A 22,042-nucleotide genomic window follows, 5' to 3' on the forward strand; every position below is an offset into this window, starting at 1 on the left:
CCCACCTGGGGGGACGCAAAGCCAAGCCTATGCTGTTGGGGCCGCTCCAGATCTAGGGGCTGCATGCGTCCACGCAAAGGGCGCCCCCCATTTTAAGTGGGGAGCGGTCATTACTGCTATACATTATATGTACAAGTGCCTCTGAAGACAGCTCAGAAACTTCAGCTGGTGCAGAATTTAGCAGCCAGGTTGCTTTCCAGGGCAAGAAGAAGGCTGCCCTAAACAAACAAACAAACAAACAAACAAACACTTAAAACTTCAGTCAACATATCCTTAGAATTTCAGTCCCACACCAATATTTTGATGTTTGGTTCATGTTACCAAGTGAAGTCTTCAAGTAGTTTTAACACTGAGAGTTACTCATCTTCTATTGTTTCATGCTCTAAAGTGATGACATTTATTTTAAATCTGTTTTTATATTTTTGCATGATCTGGAAAACCTTTTGGACTTAAACAAGTGCAGTGCAAATGTATGTAAACTGATTAAAGAATATGTGTGTTTGTGCGACCCAAATTCTTCAGTTGTTGTTTGTTGTTGGATAGAATTATGGGACAACATAATTTGTTGAAAGATCCTTATTAAATCACGGAAGTGACACTTTTATTTAGTCATGACCTATGGATTGTTTTTATAAAAAGAAACAACAGCTCTGAAAACTAAACATTATTGCTACTAATTAACTCAGGGGCTGGGGGATGGAAATAGCATTGGTGGAAAAGCTCCCTTTCTCTCTGGTCCCACCATGCCCCTAAAATGCCCCCTTTCATGCCCATATTTCAAAAAGTGAAAATCCGGACACAAATTCACTGCAGCGATTTCTGACCGAACACTGCTTCCATAAGTCTTCTATTTTATCCAGGTGGAATTTTCCATCAGTAATTATTTTTCTATTCTTTGTTCTTTCTTCATCTAAATCATCTCACTCAACAAACAGGTGCTTTCCAGATGTTTTGCACTACAACTTTCAACAGTCCCAGTCAGCATGGCTGATGATCAGGGATAATGGGAGACATAGCCAAGGGGACCAGATCTGGGAAAGCTGTTCTAAAGTATTAGTTGGCCTTTATTAAGGAAGTCTTGAAATTCCCCAAATGGGTATTCGGCAGATGAGTAAGCCACCTTCCCATTTGCTTTTCTCATGTGAGTTTGCAAAATTCAATCTGCAGAAAACTTTCTACCTGTTAATGAAACTTGTTAATAGCCATTGGAGAACCCTGCATTATTGGAAGTTTGCCATGTCCCTTGAGAAACATGAAGACTCCTGTGTTCCAAGACATACTTAATAAAATGTATTTTAAGTCCCATGTTCAGAGATTTGGACAAGTGCTTCTTGTTAGAAAGTGGACAAATGGAACAATCAATTGCTTGGAAGACAAAAGTGAGCAAATAACCCCCAACCAAAGCTGTCCTTGATAGAAGAGAATGTATTTTCTGGATAAGTTGTCAAGAAGGACAGCTCGTTACCAACTGACTGAACAAACGGTAACATTCAAACATTTTAGGAAAAACCTGCATTTGAATCATTTATCCCCATCCAAAACGTCTCTAAAAACAGAAAATAGAAGATGTACAGCAAAAACACTTAGGGGTGAGTGGAATCGCAATTATTTAAGTGTGGCTAATTTTACAAAATGTCAGTGTGGAAGCCCATTTGAAATTTGCTGAAGGTTGCCTTTTAGTGTTTTGGTTATCAATTCTTTTTCCATTTATTTATTCGTTAATGGCTGGTTGCATTGTATTTTTCCTTCTTTTGCAGGACATTTCTTCTCCTAATTCAAAAACATGAGGAATTTCCCATTATTAAAATAATCCACCTAACAGTAAGTAGTGATATTTTCAGTGTATGCAAATCATGTGAATATTTCACTAACACGAAAAGTGTCAGAGAACTTCAAAACTTTTGGTGTAAATTCAATGTCATGGCCTTAACCCCAAATATCTCCTTAATTGTTGAAAATGTCTTTTTAACTTCCCTTGTGTCTACAAGTGTTTTTAGCAAGTAACCTAGACTCAGGTTACTCTCCACCACCCAGCATTATCAATAGCCAGGGATGACAGAAGTTATCACTTTATTTGGTCTACAGACCATAAACATCAAATATGGTTGTAAAAGGGACATTCCCAACCACTGTTTTAAGGCGTTGTAAATTATATAACTGGATATTTATTATTTGTATATTTACTAAATTTATATCCTGTACTTCCAAAGCAAACCATAAGGTATCCATAAGCAACAAATTTGCTTAAAATGCTCTTAATTATTTGGTTAACAGTCTTTTTCTTTCTTTCTTTCTTTCTTTCTTTCTTTCTTTCTTTCTTTCTTTCTTTCTTTCCTTCTTTCTTTCTCTCTCTTCTATGTTTCCCTAGTCAAAAAGTCTGCTGTCTAAATATGAAAACAATAACATCTCAAGCTGCAGCATCTTTGAAAGTCCAATAAATCTACAATTTTGCTTGATATATACTGCTGGTACTTCCAAGGAAGCTTTCCTTCATGAGTTCATTTGTTCATTCTTTCCCTTCTTTCTAATGCTCCTTTCGAGATTTAATTAAAATGAATCACATTGAATCGATTTTAGAAGTTCTACTGCTATTTTGATCATCCTCCGTTTAAATGACTTTTAACTGGTGGTTCATAGTTAGGTTATTTTTTTTTTTTTATAATAATAAAGAACTTCCACTACAGATATGCCATTACCACCCACCCACCACCCAGCATCCCTAGGCAGTCTAATTCTATATAAGCTTGTTGCTTGCATCCATCTATCACTGTGTTAGCTGCACCAAAGTGAGCTCCATGGAGCACAAGTTTAGGCAGTGTGTATGGACTGCCCAGATGACAAGACCCCCTTCTCAGCCTCACTGATGTGGTCCAAAGGAAAGCAGAGTGATACGTTTGGCACCAGATGCCTGCACAAGTTGCCAGAAGATGATGTACAAGGTGCCACCCAACCATTTTAGGGACTCCACTCTGGGTTTGTGTGGTGTTTTCTCCTTAGTATTTTCTGCTCCTGAAGATATCCTGCAAGGCAATGGGGGTTTAGGATCAGAGTTGTCCTTCTCCTAGATGGGAACTCAGGGTCCTTCTTATACATGGACATTTGGGATGTCCTCCAAGACACATCTGAGGATTATTTGATGGTAATTTCCAGTGATGAATACATCAACAGTGACTGAATTTATCCTTCTGGGGTTTCCTTTACTACCTGATCTTCACAGAATCTTCTTCATTGTGGGTTTATTCATGTATATCGTAGCCATCATTGGGAATGGCTGCATCCCCATCATTGTGGCCTTCATACCAAGGCTTCAGACACCAATGTACATCTTCTTGAGCAACCTTGCCTTTCTGGAGATGTGCTATACCACTACAGTTGTACCTAAGTTGCTGCAGGCCCTTTTAGAAACACGGACCACTATTTGCTTCTATTGTTGTATGGCCCAGAACTTCTTCCACTTCACGCTGGGAACTACGGAGCTTTTTATCATCACAGCCATGTCATTTGACCGCTATTTAGCCATATGCAAGCCACTTCGGTACCCGATGATTATGACCAACAATGTTTGTATTCAAATGTCCCTGGCCACCTGGTATGGGGGATTTCTTATTATGATTTTTCAGCTACCCATCTTGTGGACGTTGCCGTTCTGCAGTTCTAATGTCATTGACCACTTCTACTGTGATTTTGGCCCCATGCTAAGCATAGCTTGTGCCGATACCACCCCCAGTCAGTTGCTGGAACTGTTGAGCTCCATCCTATTTATTCTCTCAACCTTCTCTTTAAACATTCTGTCTTATGTCTTTATTATCTCAACCATACTTCGCATACCCTCTGCTTTAGGGCGCAAGAAGGCATTCTCCACCTGTGTGTCTCATCTGATTGTGGTGTCTATTTTGTACGGTGCTCTCATCTTTGTGTATGTGAGGCCCAGCGTCCTGCACCCATCCCCGGGAACTAGGGTTGTAGCAGTCTTGAACACTATCCTCACCCCAATGTTGAATCCTTTCATATATACCATAAGGAACACAGAAGTGAAAGAGGCTGTCAGGAGTGCAGTCCATAAAAAGAGGTGGACCCTGAAAGAAGGCATTTAAAATGCATTCCAAAGGGAAAAATTGGTGAAGTTCAGATTACTGATGGAATTATGCATATGGATTACTCCTCATTCCTATTTCTCTCATTAATCTCAATGAGAAGTGAGGTTCAAATCAAATACCTTTTTTGGCATCACAGTAGAAAACATTTAAAATCACTGGGATAATTAAAAGGACAAGGGTGAAGCTGTTGAAGATCATAAGAAATATTTTTTTTTTTTAAATGTCCAGTAGCACCTTAGAGAAGAAGAAGAAGAGAAGAAGAGTTTGGATTTGATATCCCACCTTTCACTCCCCTTCAGGAGTCTCAAAGCGGCTAACATTCTCCTTTCCCTTTCTCCCCCACAACAAACACTCTGTGAGGTGAGTGGGGCTGAGAGACTTCAAAGAAGTGTGACTGGCCCAAGGTCACCCAGCAGCTGCATGTGGAGGAGCAGAGACGCGAACTCGGTTCCCCAGATTACGAGACTACCGCTCTTAACCACTACACCACACTGGCTCTTAAGTTTGTTCTTGGTATAAGCTTTCGTGTGCATGCAAACTTCTTCAGGTATCTATATTGGCTGCCTCAGACCAACATGACTACCTACCTGAATCGAAGATCATAAGGTGACACTGTGATCGTGTGCACTTATACATTCTGCTTCACCCTGTCTGTTCCCTGAAAGGATGGTTCGTTAGGAACCCTTTCAGGTATAATTATGGCTAAAAAGGAAGCTACTAAAGCAGTGGTATCTTTGTCCCAATCTGCCAGGAAAAACCTCGTTTGGCTTCTTCTTGGAGTTATAGGCCGGAGTGCCAACATTTTGCTCAGGATCAGTTGGCGAGGTCTACTGTGTAGAGAGCAATCTAAGAGAATATGTTCTGCTGAATCAGGTACTTCTTGGTTGCAGGCACACCAATGGGCTTGATATGGAGTATGTGATAATCTGCCTTTGGTCACTGCAGAAGGGAAAGCAAGTGAGGTTTTTCCTCCTAGATCTGCTAAAAATACAAACAAATCCTGAAAAGTATATGCGTTGTTGCAAATATTTTTATATGAATGACATTATGTATACTGTATATTACACACGCACACACTATAAAAACAGCACAAAAATTATATACAACAATGTCTATAGCTATATGAAAAAATTAGGCATCAATATGTTTATTCAGTTATGAATAATAAATATAGCACAGCATATTATTTGTATTATGTGTGTAACGTATTGATTTTTATGTATAACTTGCCATATAATTAGTCTTAAGGGGTGGGTGAGTATTTAAAAATGACAATGCAGAAGTATTTTGGGTGCAAGTGGACACTTGATATTAAGAAATGGTCCAAGACAAGCAAAGCTTGATAGAGTCGGAGCCACCGAATGCCATGAGTAAATTCACTTTGAATAGATTTGCCTCCACTCTTATGCAAATTGAGAAAGAAACAGACTAGTGGCTTATACACACCTCCTTTTGCTTTGCCACCTCTCCCCTGGGGAAACCCTATTTTTTTAGTACTAAATTGGAATAAACAACAATAGGGTTTTCTGCAGATTGCAGATAGCACTAAAGAACAGATTTTTCCAGGGAAGAGCAATTGCAACAAAGGCAAAACTGTTCAGACCCATGCCTAGAAAGAGGCAAACTGCTTGGACAAGGCACACAACAAAAAGAAGAGTAGATAAGCCCTAACATTAGAACTATTGTGGGAGAGGGAGGGAATAGGGACACTAGAAACAGAACCCTACGGAAAGGAGGAAGGTGCCTTACACTAAGTCAGGCCATCTAGCTCACAACTGTCTCCACTGACAGTAGCTCTCCAGGGTCGTCCTCCCAGCCCCAACTGGGTTAACCTAGAGTTTTGTGGGGAATCATTCCAAAAAGTGGTGATGTGTAGGAGATACCCCAGGGTAAAGGAGTAATAATAGGCTGTCAATGGGCATCACAGCTGAGAACTTCCTTGATTGAAAGGCAGGTTCAGTTGAGTGGAGGGGGGGGCACCAGATGTATAGAGGGAAGAGAGATAACCTTTATAAAAAATATTAATCATGCAAGAGAGCAAGAATTCACAGAATAGAATCACAGGTACTCTGATGCTGAAGAAAGGAGCATGAAACTTTAACCAAGTGAATTAAAGCTGGAGCTTGGACAACTTCCGGTCGGCGCCAGCGTTTAATGGCTGCTCTTGCCTCGAGCTCCGAGGCAGGACTGCTCCGCAAGTTCGGGTCTGACCCGCTACGGCGAGCGGGGGACCCCTAAAATCACAGGCGCAGGAGCCTGTGAACAAGGAGACTCGACGGGCACCTTTTGCGCCCCCCGGTACTGCGAAAGAGCCTTTTTAAAGGCTCCGGAGCGGCATCGGGTGTGAGCGCGGTGCTGAGAGTCGCTACCCAGCCCGTGGAGTGAAGCCGCGTCGCCATGAACGGAGAGCGCCGATTCCTTCCTGAAACTGAAAATTGACCGCAACACACGTGAGTAAGAATTGAGGGACTGAACGGGACATTAAATTCTGAAATTTGGCTGAAAATGGGAAAGGCATAAACTAAGGAAGTCTGCCTCCTCGAACTGCATGATAAACAAAGCAACGAAAGAGTAAGCTGCATTTGAAAGAAAAAATATCTTTTTTTTAAGCTGTCAAACCTGACATCGGACTTAGACCTCCCCCCAACAGGCAGGAGAAGGGGGGAAGAAAATTGGACATTGTTAACCTGCATTAAAATAATTGGATGGAAAAAAGGGTCTTTCACTGCCAAATCCCCCAGGTCGGGCTGCCTGAGCAAGGCACCGGGAAAGTGAACTGTCAGTTTAGACTGGATACAAAGTGGGGGTTTGTCTGAAACAAAGTTACTGGACTTCAATGGAATTATTTTGCTGAACTTTTGGTTACATTGAAAAAAGTGAGGATTTACAGTGTGGACTCTTGAACTTTTTGTTCATTGCTCTATGTTTCCTTGCTTCTTTGTCTCTCTTTTCCATTTGGATACAATTGAATGCTCCCTCTAGAGGGTTTAAAGAGAAACTGTTACATTGAAAAAGAAACAGTGAGATTTTCCACTTGTAAACTTTTCCTGTGAGAACAACCTTGAGGATATGAGTGGCCCAACAGATGAGATAGCAACCAGATCTAAAGCAAAGCTTGCACAAAAGAAAAGGGGCTCAATATCAGGTACAATACCAGCTGCACAGGAAAAGGCAACAACAGCATCTATGGATTCTATGACACAGGCACTGCTTAAAATAAACCAATCTTTGGAAGCACTGACAAAGCAGTCCACAGAAAATTCCAAAAAATTGACAGAACTGACAGCAAGATTGGACTTGAACACGGCAAGTGTGACATCTAATACAGACTCTATTAATAAATTAATCCAGGAAAGTGCTGAAACACGAAAGATTGCTGAAAGTGCAAAAAATACTGCAGAGGAGACAAGGGAAAAGTTTGTGCCGATTGTAAAAAAAGTGAAGGAACATGATGCAACTTTGGCCTTACTGGAACTACAGAGGAAGGAGAAAAACCTGAAATTAAGACTAGTTCCTGAAAGTGAGGGGGACAGCCTTGTGGAATTCCTTACAGAGAACTTTGCGGAATTTTGGCAAGAAGAATGGGGGGAAGAAGAGGAGTTTGAAATAACAACAGCTTTTCGGCTGGGCAGGAGGCAGGGCAAGAAACCAAGGGACTGTCTAATTACACTGAGATCTAAGGAAGAAAGAGATAGAATATTGAACCTGCATTATCAAAAGGCACTGGTGATTCAGAACCGTCAAATACAGATTTTTAAGGACATCCCTAAATATATCTTGGAGGTGAGAACCTTCTATAAAGATTTGGTCGACCTGCTGAAGAAAAATACCATACCTTTCAGGTGGGAGTTCCCACAAGGACTATCCTTTAATTTCAAAGGAAGGAAGATTAAAATAAGAACAATTCAAGAAAAAGAACAGTTTCTGGAGAGATACTTAGAAGACCTGCAGAAAGGAACAGTAGGGGAGAAAGAACCAACTGACATTGCAAATTTATCATTTGGACTCTTGCCACTACCATCGGAGGAAGAACAAAAGCTTGGAGCAGTTGGAGGAACAGGAACCTAATAACAAAATGTCTCTACAACTTCTTAGTTGGAATTGTAACGGTTTGAACCTTCCCCGAAAAAGACGCCAAGTTTTTCATATTTTGAAGAGAGAACAATTAGATTTAATATGTTTGCAAGAAACTCATATTGCCAGGATACACAGGAAATTGTTGATAAATAAGAGACTTGGACAGGAATTTATTTCATCAGACAAAGTTAAGAAAAGAGGTGTGGTGATCTATGCAAAAGAAAAATTGGCTCCAAAGATGATATTCAAAGATGAACAAGGAAGATACCTGGCAACTGAAATACAAATTCAAGGAGAGAAAATTTTGATAGTTGGAGTTTACGCGCCAAATGAAGGGAAGGCTGAATTTTTTAAGAAGTTGCATGAGACCCTAATGGACTATCTAGACTATAAAATCGTAATGATGGGAGATATGAATGGAGTCGTCTCCACAAACATGGACAAAGCACAGAGACAAGTGATTTCTAAGGAAGGGAGACTACCAAAGACTTTTTTTGAAATGACTGAAACTATGGACTTGATTGATATTTGGAGAACAAGGAAGCCTCTTGAGAGAGAGGGAACTTTTTTCTCTGAAGCAAAAATGACATGGACAAGAATTGACCAAATTTGGGTTACTAGTAGCCTGGCGCCAAGAACAAAAAAAGTAGAAATCTGCCCCAAAACTTGCTCCGACCATAATGCTGTAAAGATGGAGATGAAATTAACAACAACTGGATCCTTTAGATGGAGAATGAATGACACCCTACTCAGAGATGAAGAGATTTATAAGAAGGCCCAAAAAACATTGAAAGATTACTTTGAGATAAATTTGAGAACAGAAGTGGAGAAAAGAACAATCTGGGACGCTAGCAAAGCCGTGATGCGAGGTTTCCTAATTCAACAGAATTCTATAAAGAAGAAAAAACAAAATGAGAGGAAAGAAAAAAACTTAGAAAAAATGAAAGAAGGAGAAAAGAAATTGAGATCTAAACCAAAGTCTCATGAGATTCTGAGAGAAATAAAGTATTATCAGATGCAATACATGGAACTGATGAATCAAGAAATAGAATGGAAGATAAAGCAAATGAGACAAAAGACATTTGAATCAGCAGACAAATGTGGGAAACTTCGGTCATGGCAATTGAAAAAGAGGCAGAAATTGAACACAGTGACAAGCCTAGAAATGGATGGGAAGATTATCCACAAACCTAATGAGATAAGTAATTGTTTTCAAAGCTTTTTTAAGAAATTGTATGCACAAGGGCCAGTTAACGAACAAGAAATAGAAGAATTTATTAAAAAATATGGACTACCAAAAATTTCAGAACAAAGTAAAATGATCCTGAATGAGAAAATAACAGAACAAGAAATAGAGGGTGCCATTCAGAATATGCAATTGGGAAAATCACCAGGACCAGATGGTTTGACTGCTAGATATTACAAAGTGCTGAAGGAATGGTTAATACAACCACTGAAGGAAGTCTGTAATGAAATTTTGGAGGGGAAAAAGGCACCTGAATCGTGGAAAGAGGCTTTCATCTCACTTATACCGAAAACAGAAACTGAAAAGAACCAGGTCAAAAACTACCGCCCTATATCTTTACTTAATGTGGATTATAAGATTTTTGCAGACATTTTGGCAAAAAGATTGAAGAGAGTATTGTTAGGGGAGATTCATAAGGACCAAGCTGGCTTTCTCCCAGGGAGACATATGTCAGACAATGTGAGGAATATTATAGACATTTTGGAGTTGTTAGAAGTTGACATCAACAGGAAGGTTGTTTTGATTTTTGTGGATGCGAAGAAAGCCTTTGACAATATTTGTTGGAGCTTTATGAAGAAGAATCTCCAAGGGATGGGGGTAGGCCAAGGCTTTGAAAACGGTATAGGTGCAATATATTCTAAACAAAAAGCAAAGTTAATTGTAAACAATGTGGTAACGGAAGAAATATCTATAGAAAAAGGTACACGACAGGGATGCCCAATATCCCCCTTGCTTTTTATATCAGTCCTGGAGGTTTTGTTAAATATGATTAGAAGGGACCAGTTGGTTAAAGGAATTCAGGTCGGAGTTAAACATTACAAGCTAAGGGCATTTGCAGATGACCTAGTATTAACTTTGCAACAGCCAGACACTAGTACTAAAAGAGTATTAGAACTAATTGAGACATTTGGTCAAGTAGCAGGATTCAAATTGAACAAACAGAAAACGAAAGTGCTGGAAAAAAACTTAACAATGGAAGAAAGAGAGAGGTTTCAGAGTGAAACAGGTCTGGAAATAACGAAAAAAGTGAAATATCTGGGGGTGAACTTAACATCTAAGAATGTCAACTTATTTAAGGACAATTATGAAAAGTGTTGGACAGAAGTAAAGAAAGATCTGGAAATATGGTCTAGGTTGAGACTTTCCTTGTTAGGCCGAATTGCTGTTATTAAGATGAATGTATTGCCTAGAATGTTATTCTTATTTCAGACGTTACAGATTTTGGACAAGATGGACTGTTTCAAGAAGTGGCAGAAAGACATATCTAAATTTGTCTGGCAGGGCAAAAAGCCCAGAATAAAATTTAAGATTTTAACTGACGCAAAAGATAGAGGGGGTTTTGCCCTGCCGGACTTAAGACTTTATTATGAATCAGCAGCTTTTTGCTGGTTGAAACACTGGTTACTTCTTGAAGACACAGACATTTTGGATTTGGAAGGGTATGACAATAACTTTGGTTGGCATGCATATTTATGGTATGACAAGGCAAAGGTGTATAAAAGTTTTAAAAACCATATTGTCAGGAAAGCATTATACAATGTTTGGACTCGATACAAAGATTTGTTGGAAAGTAAAACTCCCAGGTGGTTGTCACCAATGGAAGCTAAGGCGGTGAAAAAACTTAATATGGACTCTAAATGGCCAAAATATTGTGAAATTCTAGAACAAGATGGTGAAAAGGTTAAACTTCAGAGTTATGAGAAATTAAAGTCCAAAGTTCGAGACTGGTTGCATTACCATCAGATAAATGAGACATTTAAGCAGGACAGGAAAATAGGATTTCAGAAGGAGAGGTCAAAATTAGAAACAGAATTGTTAGAACCCAATACAAAAAAATTGTCAAGAATGTATAACTTGCTGTTGAAATGGAATACACAGGATGAAATGATGAAATCAGCTATGATTAAATGGGCACAAGACATCGGTCATGACATTATGTTCGCTGACTGGGAACAGTTATGGACCACCGGTGTTAAATTTACGGCATGTAATGCCTTAAAAGAAAACATAATGAAAATGATCTATAGGTGGTACATGACCCCAGTCAAGCTTGCAAAAATTTATCATTTGCCCAATAACAAATGTTGGAAATGCAATGAGACTGAAGGTACTTTTTATCACCTTTGATGGACCTGCCCGAGGGTTAAAGCCTTTTGGGAAATGATCTATAATGAAATTAAGAAAGTCCTTAAGTGGACCTTTCCTAAGAAACCTGAGGCTTTTCTCCTGGGCATGGTTGGCCAATTGGTGCCAAAGAAGGATAGGACCTTTTTTATGTACGCTACCACAGCAGCAAGAATTCTTCTGGCAAAGTATTGGAAGATGCAAGAACTACCTACTCTGGAAGAATGGCAGACAAAGGTCATGGACTTTATGGGACTGACTGGAAGAAATTCAAAATATATCTTAAAAATTGTTGTAAAATTGAGGAATGTTAAGATGTCAAGGGGTAAGAAGTAGAGAATTACAGCTGTAACTAACAAGCTTATGGAAACGTAATGAAAGGGAACTAATAGACAAACTGACTAAAGGGTTGCTAAAGAATTTCAAAATAAGGATGCAGCGAAAGGGAGGTATGGGGAAGTCGGAGGAAAGAAGGTCTATGAAAATAAGATTATGAAATTATACATGTTTAAATGTTTTGTATGTTTTTGTCTTGTGTTTTGTTTGTTTTTATTATGTGTTTGAAAAATGAATAAAAATTATTATTAAAAAAAATTAAAGCTGGAGCTTGGAATAAATAATAATAATAATAATAATAATAATAATAATAATAATAAATTATTTATACCCTGCCCATCTGGCTGGGTTTCCCCAGCCACTCTGGGCGGCTTCCAACAAAATATTAAAATGCAATAATTTATTAAACATTAAAAGCTTCCCTAAACAGGGCTGCCTTCAGATATCTTTTAAAAGAGAGGAAAAAGCAACAGATGCACACACAAAACACACACACACGACAGAGCATATGTGTGTCAGAAGAACATAAAAGAGAAATTTGTAGAAACCCAAGGAAAAAAAATATAAGAAAACAGAGCAGATAAAAAAAATGGCTCCTTCCATTTGCAGAAGGGCTCTGCTGAATAATAATACAAAACATCTGAAGGACATCCATTTGGGGATCACTGTCCTAGAGGAAGGGTTGTTTACCTTTAAAGAAGTCATTCTCACTGGAATTAATGTATAACTATACCAAGATTTCTATGGGGAAAAGGGAATGGAGGTGAATGGAAAGGGCAGAAATATCACACTATAGCGATATTAATGCCTATGGCCTTAAGCAATCAATAGGTTCTTGGGGGTGCAATATCCCATGAGAAATTCTTGGAAAGTGAACAAATAGGGCATTTGGAATATTGAATACAATAACGATCCCTCCAGAAGTCATGTTTATCAAGAGGACTCTGCATCCAGCTAAGAGACAGAGCAGAATAGACACCAGATTTATTTTGTAGTTGAATGAGACTGAACAAGCTTTTGACCTCTGGGGTATTGTGGATTAAGGCAAAGCATCTTCACTGTGTTGTCATTTTCACTACAGAATTTTAGCAAAAGGTAAGACTATGTCCTTTTCAAGCAGGATGCTGGCTGCCAAGCATGCTGTCTGTATTTTTTTAATGTCGTCCCTTTCTGTTCAGCTTTCTAGCAGGTGCTTTCCTTTCACATTGCTTTCTCCTTATTTATTTGCCTCTCCTATTTCTTGCTCCCTTTTCCATTTTTTCCATTTCCCCCCTTTCTTCCCCTTTTCGATCTTCTCCCCTCTTTCTACCTCCTCTCTCTTCCCCCCATTTTGTTGTGATCTTCTCATTTCCTTCCTTCCATTCTGATCAACAGCCTCAAATTCTTGTGGGTTTTGCCTCCAACCAAGCTGATATAGGCAGATTACAAGGTATATGTGAGAGAGGAAGAGAGAGAGAGTAGGATATGCAGAATAATAATATGCAAATTTTCTCTTAAGACCCACATAGTTCAATGAGGTTTACTCTAAACCAAAATTACAGTAGAAGGAAGGAAGGGGAGGAGGGCGGGGAGATAGATAAAGGGGTGAATTGAATAAGCAATCTTAAAGATGCAACAATACAGTAATGGGTTGGGGGTGACATTCAGGCTTTGCATTTCCACTGGCACTGTTTCCATCAACTACCTCCCTAATATTACTTTTAAAGCAGTCATGAACAAATCTGATTGATTTAAATACTTCATTGTGGGCTGGGGCGTATTTTGGCCATTCCTAAATTTGATTATATGTTAACTGAAAAGCTCCAGTTGATACAACAACATTTATCTTTCACTGTAGAAAAGCGAGAACATCCTGATGAATAGAAGTTCATTCCAAAATATCTGAATAGGTATTTGTTTGATTTTTCCTACACCCCCAGTTTCCATGCCAGTTGTTCTGAAGAAAGCTTCTTTGTGGATTTTAAAAATATTGGATATCTTCAGAGCCATACTAGTGGATTATTTGGGCTGTGTGCATTTGTGTGTTTGCTAACATGGAGGTGATGAATGCATCGATAGTGACTGAATTTATTCTGCTGGGCATCCCTTTTCTGCATGAATTACATGGAGTGTTTTTTGTAATTGGTTTATTCATGTACATCATAGCCATTGTAGGCAATGGGTTCATCCTCATCATTGTAACCATTGAGCCAAGACTTCAAACCCCAATGTACATTTTCCTGTGCAATCTTGCATTTCTGGAAATCTGCTACACAACAACCATTGTACCAAAAATGCTGCAAACACTTTTGCAGAAAAAGACTGCTATTAGTTTTGCTTGCTGTATGGCCCAGGGATTTTTCCACTTCATCCTGGGCAGCACAGAGCTTTTCATCCTCACAGCTATGGCTTTTGACCGCTATTTGGCCATATGCAGGCCACTTCAGTACCCAATGATTATGACAAAGCATGTTTGCATTCAGATGTCTTTTGCCACCTGGTATGTAGCATTCATAATTATGTTTCCTCAGTCCGTCGTTGTGTGGAGGCTGCCTTTCTGTGGGTCCAACATTGTTGACCATTTCTACTGTGATATCGGTCCCATCTTAAGCCTTGCCTGTACAGATACCCACTTGATTGAATCTCTGGGACTGTTGAGCTCCATCCTGATTGTCATCATGACCTTGATCCTCACTGTAGTGTCTTACATCTTCATCATCTCCACCATCCTCCGCATACCTTCAGCCACAGGGCGTAAAAAGGCGTTCTCCACTTGCACGTCTCACCTGATTGTAGTGTCCATGCTGTATGGAGCCCTTGTCTTCATGTACGTGAGACCCAACGTTCATTCCTCATCTCGTCTAACAAGGGTAGTGGCGGTACTGAACACTACCCTCACTCCAATGCTGAACCCTTTCATATACACAATCAGGAACACAGAGGTCAAAGAGGCAGTCCGGAGCGCAATCCACAAGAGAAGAGGATTTCTCAAGTGCGACTTTTAAAAATATATATTCCAAACTATGTACATTTATGGTGTGGTGGTTGCAGATTTATGCTTGCTTTTTAATTTTGTGTCTATATAAAGCCTATTATTAACAAATCAACAAAATACAAGGTTGGTGGGCAACTTTCCTGATGTGAGATTTCAAACACTGAGACACATTTATGCAGAGCCATCATTTCAGGTTTCAGGTTTTGGGTGGATTGGGGCAAAGCTTTTTCTATGTCCACTTACAAAATTCTCAGCAAGGCACTCTGAGCATATATTCAAGATTTGATTGTAACCCCCCCCCCCAAAAAAACCTCACCTACCGTTTAATATCTGCTGTAGTTACTCTTTTGCAGCTTATAATAAGATTGGAGAGTTACAGTAGCAATACTCATTAGGTAGTCCCTCTTCTTTAAAGCAAAGTTCTGTTTTTGACTCATTTATCTTGTGCAAAAATAAGACAATTTAATAGTACAATGCTACATATGTCAACTCAAAACTAAGAACCATTGTTTCCAATTTAACTTATTCTGATGCAAGTGTGTCTTAGGCGGAGTGAAGCAGACCAAGACCCTTGAGCCAAACTGGGTAGCCTCCAAATTAGCCCAAGCTGAATTGAGCTATTCTACCAATCTTAAAAATGGGTTCTGAATGGAGTCTTCTGATAGAATAGATAGTCATGTTCTCCAGTGGCCTCCTTATCCCTCCCAGTTATGCTCCTACCATATGTTTTTCCCAAGTGAAAGTCACCAGCTGCCCTCAGTGACATCTGTCATTATTTTCAGCAGTGTGATTTTAGATAACAGAAGGAAGAATATCCTGACCAATGGAAGGAGCATTCACACCTAATTTGAGACCCCTCTGAGACAAAATGGAGGACTTACAGTGGTGTATCTCAGGCTGAGCTGAGGAACTTCAGTCCGTGTAGCCATGGCTGAGCTCAAACTCAACCAGAGACCAACCTCTGCTTATCCCAGTGAATTTTAGGGTATAGTCCTATGGCACAATCTACCAAGATGAGCAGCTTAGGATGCAGTGGCTCTCTGGCTCAGAAAGCTTATTCCCAGATCAGCTGCACTCAACCAGCATTCAGCTCCCAACCTTAGCTCAGCCCGAGATAAGCCATCATAACCTGTTCCTCCTGGCTCAGCCACACCTTTACCTGTCTGCAACCTGATGGGGTGGGAAAGTGTTTGTAGTCTGAGGAAGAAGGACACCTTCTGGAACCAGAAGGTTCCCTAGTGCTGCTTTGAAGGACGACCAACTAACTTCCTCCCAACTAATGAACATTTGCATGTCTCACTAGGTTGATTTAAAAAAGAAACAACAAAAATCAACCACACACTGCAAGCTTATTTCCCATGGAGGTGATTTCTGTAGAGCTTCCTCATACCCTGTCAGACCACTTTCCCGTTGAGCTCAGTATTGCTTATTACCAGCAGCTATCCAGGGTTTCAAGCAAGGGTAGCCTTAACATAGCCTTATCAGCCATATCATAAATGCTGATTTATGTATGCTTGTATCTGATTCTACTATGAAGTAGCTAATCATGCTTTGTCAATGGTTGCTGAAAAAGACTGCATATGGAAATTGGAATGAACATTCCCTCTGGCACTTGTGGACACCGTAACACCCAGAGACATCTTCCTTGTAACTCACTGATACCTCTTGCTCCTCCTGATATTTCCATTGCTGTTGATGCCTTTTTGTTTGTTGAGTGGGCATCCAATTATTATTATTATTATTATTATTTGGTGGGGGAGTTCCTGATTTATTGTATGTTTAGGTATGGATGTGGGGACTTCATAGGTGTGCTTTTTTTTCTGTTGTGGGGGGAACGATATTCCTGGAATCACTATTTTCTATTCTGTGAAAGGGATATTTTGTAGCACCCAAGACAGTTTCTTAGTTTTCCCAGTATGTCCCTGGGTCCCAAAAAGTTTGGGAATCCCTGCATATATTCATGTGCTACAAATCTCAAATAGGGAGGGATGTCAGGGCAAGTCTAGGGCTGAACACGCTTAAGATTCTTCCTTCAATCAGAAGCATGGCATTGCCAAGGAATATTAAGCCAAAAAAACCCATCACAAATAATAAAACAACAACTTGCTTCTGCCCAAAGAATGGAGGATTGGCCATACTCCTTTCTGCCTCATTAGGTGAACCATTGTTGATTAGTAATTCATTATATTCCCTATTGTGGCTGAAGCCAAACAGGCATTCATTTTGAAATTTTTTGGCAGTCTTCACAACATTGGTTGTGGGCCTTTTTGCTAGCCATGAGGGTGTTTTAAAGACCAACTGAGTTAGTTCTAGGTATGAGCTTTCGTGTGCATGCACACTTCTTCAGATACACTGAAACAGAAGTCACCGGACCTTTCTATATAGTGAGAAGGTGGGGAGGGGTATTACTCAGAAGGGTGGTGGGAATGGGTGATTGGCAGATAGCTGCGATGAGCCTGTTGACGACTCTTAACGACTGCAATAGGTCTAACAGGAAAAAGCAAGGGGTGAGAAGGTGAAAAATGGCTTTGTCATGTATAATGAGATAAGAATCCAATGTCTTTGTTCAAACCAGGTCTCTCCATAGTTTTAAGTTTGGTGATAAGTTGCAATTCAGCAACTTATCACCAAACTTAAAACTATGGAGAGACCTGGTTTGAACAAAGACATTGGATTCTTATCTCATTATACATGACAAAGCCATTTTTCACCTTCTCACCCCTTGCTTTTTCCTGTTAGACCTATTGCAGTCGTTAAGAGTCGTCAACAGGCTCATCGCAGCTATCTGCCAATCACCCATTCCCACCACCCTTCTGAGTAATACCCCTCCCCACCTTCTCACTATATAGAAAGGTCCGGTGACTTCTGTTTCAGTGTATCTGAAGAAGTGTGCATGCACACGAAAGCTCATACCTAGAACTAACTCAGTTGGTCTTTAAGGTGCTACTGGAAGGAATTTTTTTATTTTGTTTTGACCATGGCAGACCAACACGGCTACCTATCTGTAACATGAGGGTGTTTGTCATTCATAAAATTGAATGGAGCCATTTCCTTTTTATATACTGCATGTCTGCTCCTGATTACAGTGTGCAACCCTGGAAAACCTACACATTGACCTGGGTCGGAACTTACACTCACTTGGTGTTTTAATTATTATTTTAAAAAACCCAACCCAGTGAAGCAGTAGCTAATTGTGCTTTATCTTGTAACATTATAATCCCCTGGGTTAAGTAAAACATAGATTCAGCTTTAATTAGCTGAAATAATAACTATATTGCTTGATCAGTTACTTAAAACATTGCGAATCACTTGATGGGTTCTTCTTCTGAGGTCTTACACAAGTTTTCTTTGCCTTGGACATCTGAAAGATTCTTAAAGAAGAAGAAATGCTAAGTACAAAAAGGGATGTGAGTATTCTCTCCTGCTTTGTGGGTGATCCACATTAATTGTTGTCATTATATTAACTGAAGTGCAGAACATGTGGCAGATTTAGGATGTTCTTCCTTTTAAACTTTATGTCTGACAGCTTGAGGGGGCTGAATATTCAGATAAATTTGGATTAAGTTTTAATGGTTTTAGATATTTAGCATTTCTTTAATTGCATGTTTTCTTGATTGCTACCCTGGGCTAATGCTAATATTAACACTAATACTACTTGTAATAAGCCATGCAACCATACTGGTGCATCTAAAACCTTTTTCCAGGATCCAACCCAATAAAACTTCAGATATTTTCTAGTTCGGGAAATGTCATTTACCTTCACAAGATGACATGAAAAACTATCAGCTAGGATAGTTCATACAGTAGATTGCAAATGACTCCACCTAGCAAAAGGTTTCAGGCAAGTCATCTCCAAATATTGTCATATTTATTGGATTTCAATTTTCCCAAAATGTTTCATTCAATGTTTCCCAAAAGATACAACTCCCACACCCTCCCACCTCAATATACATAACTTCTCCATATTCCCAACAAGGTTTTCAGCTCAAAGAATCCAAAATGCAGGTTATCTTTCACTCTACTCTCCATGGGCATTTTTAAATGGCAGGTAGGGTAGAATTCAACACACTATTACAAATGTTCAGTCTGTGCAAGCATATAAGTTTGCCAGATAAAATGACCCCTTCTCCTCTTGTGTGCTGTTCTGGGGGGTGTCCGAACTGTTCCCGGAGTCAGTTTCAGACTGAGGCATAGTGGGGAGGACTCATGAGGAGAGGGGAGGGGAAAACAACCTATTGTGCTGGGCTCCCACTCACAGAATTCATTGGATGAATCCCACCATTAATGTTTTGATGTCACACTGCACATTTACTTCTTTTGAATATGACTGCCATAGATTGATTCATCCATTGAAAGCTCAAAAACTGTACCCTGGAATAAACTTGGATTACTATTTAGTTGGCTTTTTCTTAATTATTTACATGTGTTTTTATCTTGTATCTTATTCTGTCAACCTTCTGAGATCTTGTGATGAAGGTGCTATATAAATTTAATAAATATGGATTGCTCCTGCTAAAATCTACTGAGCTTAATCATGTCAATGAATCCTGTGTCCATCTTCTTGCTTTCCCTCTGCATTCTTGTAGGAGTACTTTTGTTAGTTTTAAACTAATTGCCTAATCCTTTTGCTCGTTCATTTGTTCATTCACATGTTTTTCTTCCTAAGACATGAGTCAAATATGGCAAATGACACATCAGTGCATGAGTTCGTTCTTCTGGGCTTCCCAACTCTTCGGCGGTGGCACCTGTCACTGTTTGTACTCATCCTTGTCATATACATTCTCACCTTGGCAGGGAACGGCCTCATCATCATCATTGTGAGAGTCAGCAAGCAGCTCCAGACCCCAATGTATTTCTTCCTGAGCAATCTTTCTTTCCTTGAGATCTGGTACACAACCACTGTCATCCCTAAAATGCTGGAGACCTTCTTGATAGCCAGGACCACTATCTGCCTCCATTGTTGCGTGGTACAGTCCTTCTTCCACTTCTTCCTTGGCATCACTGAATTTCTCATCCTCTCCATCATGTCCTTTGATAGATATATTGCCATATGCAAACCTTTACATTACACCACAATTATGACCAAAAACCTCTGCCTACTGTTGACCCTGGGTTCCTGGTCACTGGGATTTGTAGTTATCTTCAGTCAGGCAGCTTTGATACTGAAATTGCCATTTTGTGCTGGCAACACCATTGACCATTACTACTGCGACGTTGGCCCCATTTTGAAATTGGCCTGTGCAGACACCAGCCTCATTGAATTCCTTGGTTTGTTGGGGACAGCCAGCATAATCCCAAGTTCCTTTCTCTTCACTGTGGTCTCCTACATCTACATCATCTCAACCATTTTGAGGATTCCTTCCAGCAAGGGACGACAGAAAGCCTTCTCCACTTGCGCTTCCCATCTCACGGTGGTCACCATATTTTATGGAGCTGTTCTCTTCATGTACTTGAAGCCCACGGCACACTCCTCTGTCCACAGCAACAAAGTGGTCTCTGTTCTCAACACGGTATTAACCCCATTGCTGAACCCTTTCATATATACCATACGGAATAAAGAGGTGAAATCTGCCTTGTGGAAAGCTGTAACAAAGTGAAGTGCCGCAGGGAGTAGCTGGTGGCAGTATTGTGATATATTTTCCAGCTGTGGTACTGTACAGTGGTGCCTCGCAAGACGAAATTAATTCGTTCCGCGAGTTGCTTCGTCTTGCGATTTTTTCGTCTTGCGGAGCGCGGATTCCCCGGGTATTAACGGCTTTAAGAAAAAGGAAGCAAACCTGCAAGACGTTTTCATCTTGCGAAGCACCTCGAAAAACGGAAAACCCTTTCGTCTAGCGAGTTTTTCGTCTTGCAAGGCATTCGTCTTGCGGGGCACCACTGTATTTCCAGAATGATTTTAGTAGTAACATGTTTTACTTCTGTTTGCATGGTGTTTTCAGTGGGGATTGGACAGCTTTGCCTGCCCCCTTGTTATGGTCACAAGCACAAGATAAGATTGTGTCTGCCTTCCTTGAAATGGGACTGACTTTGAAATGACTGTTCTACTCAACCATCCTTTTCAAGAGAAGAGATGAGGGAAAAATTGAACTCTAGGACTTTCTATATGGACTGTTTGCTTGAGATGACTGGTCTGAATCATGTGAATCATCTAGTAACCACACAATATACTTATGAGGGGTGGGGTGGCTGGTTATTGGGGAAATATGTGTATATTCTTGGTAAGAGAGTAGTCTCAGTACAGTGATACCTTGGTTCTCAAACGCCTTGGTTTCCAAACAACTTGGAACCCCAACACTGCAAACCTGGAAGTAAGTGTTCCAGTTTGCGAACTTTTTTTGGAAGCTGAACATGCTCCATTTTGAGTGCCACACTTCTGTTTTGAGTGTTACGCTGAGGTCTGTCTGTTTTTGCTATTTATTTTGCGTTTTTGTTTTTGCAGCTTTTTTGTTTTGTTTTTGTGACTGTGTAGAACCCAGTTCAGCTACAGATTGATTGATTGACTGACTGACTGATTGATTGATTGATTGTGTGACTGCAGGACATTGTTTATTGTGTTATCGGAAAAATCTGAGGGCTCCCTTGGACAAAAACAAAGACACCAACCAGGATTACTTGGAGCAAAACAGCAGCCTGTAGGCTTGGCCTTTATTGAACAGTTGCAACAGGGTGCTCCCCTCACTTGCAGGAGAGAGGAAGGACAAAGAAAAATGGTGTGCAAGACCTTATAAAGAATTTTGAAATTGCCACCCTGTAGATCAAGACCACCCCCAGAAACATCATACAGACATCACAGAAGGGGTGTAACCTAAGACCACCCCTCAGATACATACATCACAGAAAGGAGGGGTTGAGGGAGGAGTTGTGGTGGTAACCTGAGTGTCCTGTCACCTGGCTGGCTCCCCCTTTCCCCCTCCCCATGAGTACTTTCCAGGTGACAGAGGGGAGTTTGCAGTTTCCTGCCCCCAGAGGGAAGAGCTGATTATTGTCCTTTGTTCCAGTCCATGCTGAATCCACTCCCATATGCAAGTTCTTTGTGATCTTGATGGTCTTCTGTCTGGGACCATCAGGGTTGGCATAGCAACTGGGCAGGGCTCCTGTGGATGTGCTGGTATGGTCAAGGGATTATGGCTGTCCTGTATCAAACCTTCCCCATTTTGTAGTCCTTCCTTCATGGAGTAAAATAAAAGT

At 40.2% G+C, this 22,042-nt stretch overlaps 3 protein-coding genes across 3 annotated transcripts; all 3 read left to right on the top strand.

Moving 5' to 3' along the window:
• Positions 1 to 3,152: 3,152 nt before the first annotated feature.
• Positions 3,153 to 4,212, top strand: LOC309326620 (olfactory receptor 6X1-like; the record flags this gene model as incomplete). The annotated part of the gene is made up of 1 exon (XM_081835489.1): positions 3,153 to 4,212. One exon carries the CDS (start codon positions 3,153 to 3,155, stop codon positions 4,092 to 4,094), a length of 942 nt encoding a protein of 313 aa, XP_081691615.1. The 3' UTR covers positions 4,095 to 4,212.
• Positions 4,213 to 13,913: 9,701 nt separating this feature from the next.
• On the top strand, positions 13,914 to 14,864 carry LOC309328528 (olfactory receptor 6X1-like; the record flags this gene model as incomplete). Its single annotated transcript, XM_081838524.1, has 1 exon — positions 13,914 to 14,864. One exon carries the CDS (start codon positions 13,914 to 13,916, stop codon positions 14,862 to 14,864), a length of 951 nt encoding a protein of 316 aa, XP_081694650.1.
• A 4,669-nt stretch (positions 14,865 to 19,533) lies between these two features.
• On the top strand, positions 19,534 to 20,451 carry LOC309326632 (olfactory receptor 6X1-like; the record flags this gene model as incomplete). Its single annotated transcript, XM_081835502.1, has 1 exon — positions 19,534 to 20,451. One exon carries the CDS (start codon positions 19,534 to 19,536, stop codon positions 20,449 to 20,451), a length of 918 nt encoding a protein of 305 aa, XP_081691628.1.
• Between the last annotated feature and the right edge of the window lie 1,591 nt (positions 20,452 to 22,042).

Source organism: Podarcis erhardii (genome assembly GCF_964252035.2).
Source record: "Podarcis erhardii genome assembly, chromosome: 13".
In the NCBI taxonomy this organism is placed as follows: Eukaryota; Metazoa; Chordata; class Lepidosauria; order Squamata; family Lacertidae; genus Podarcis; species Podarcis erhardii.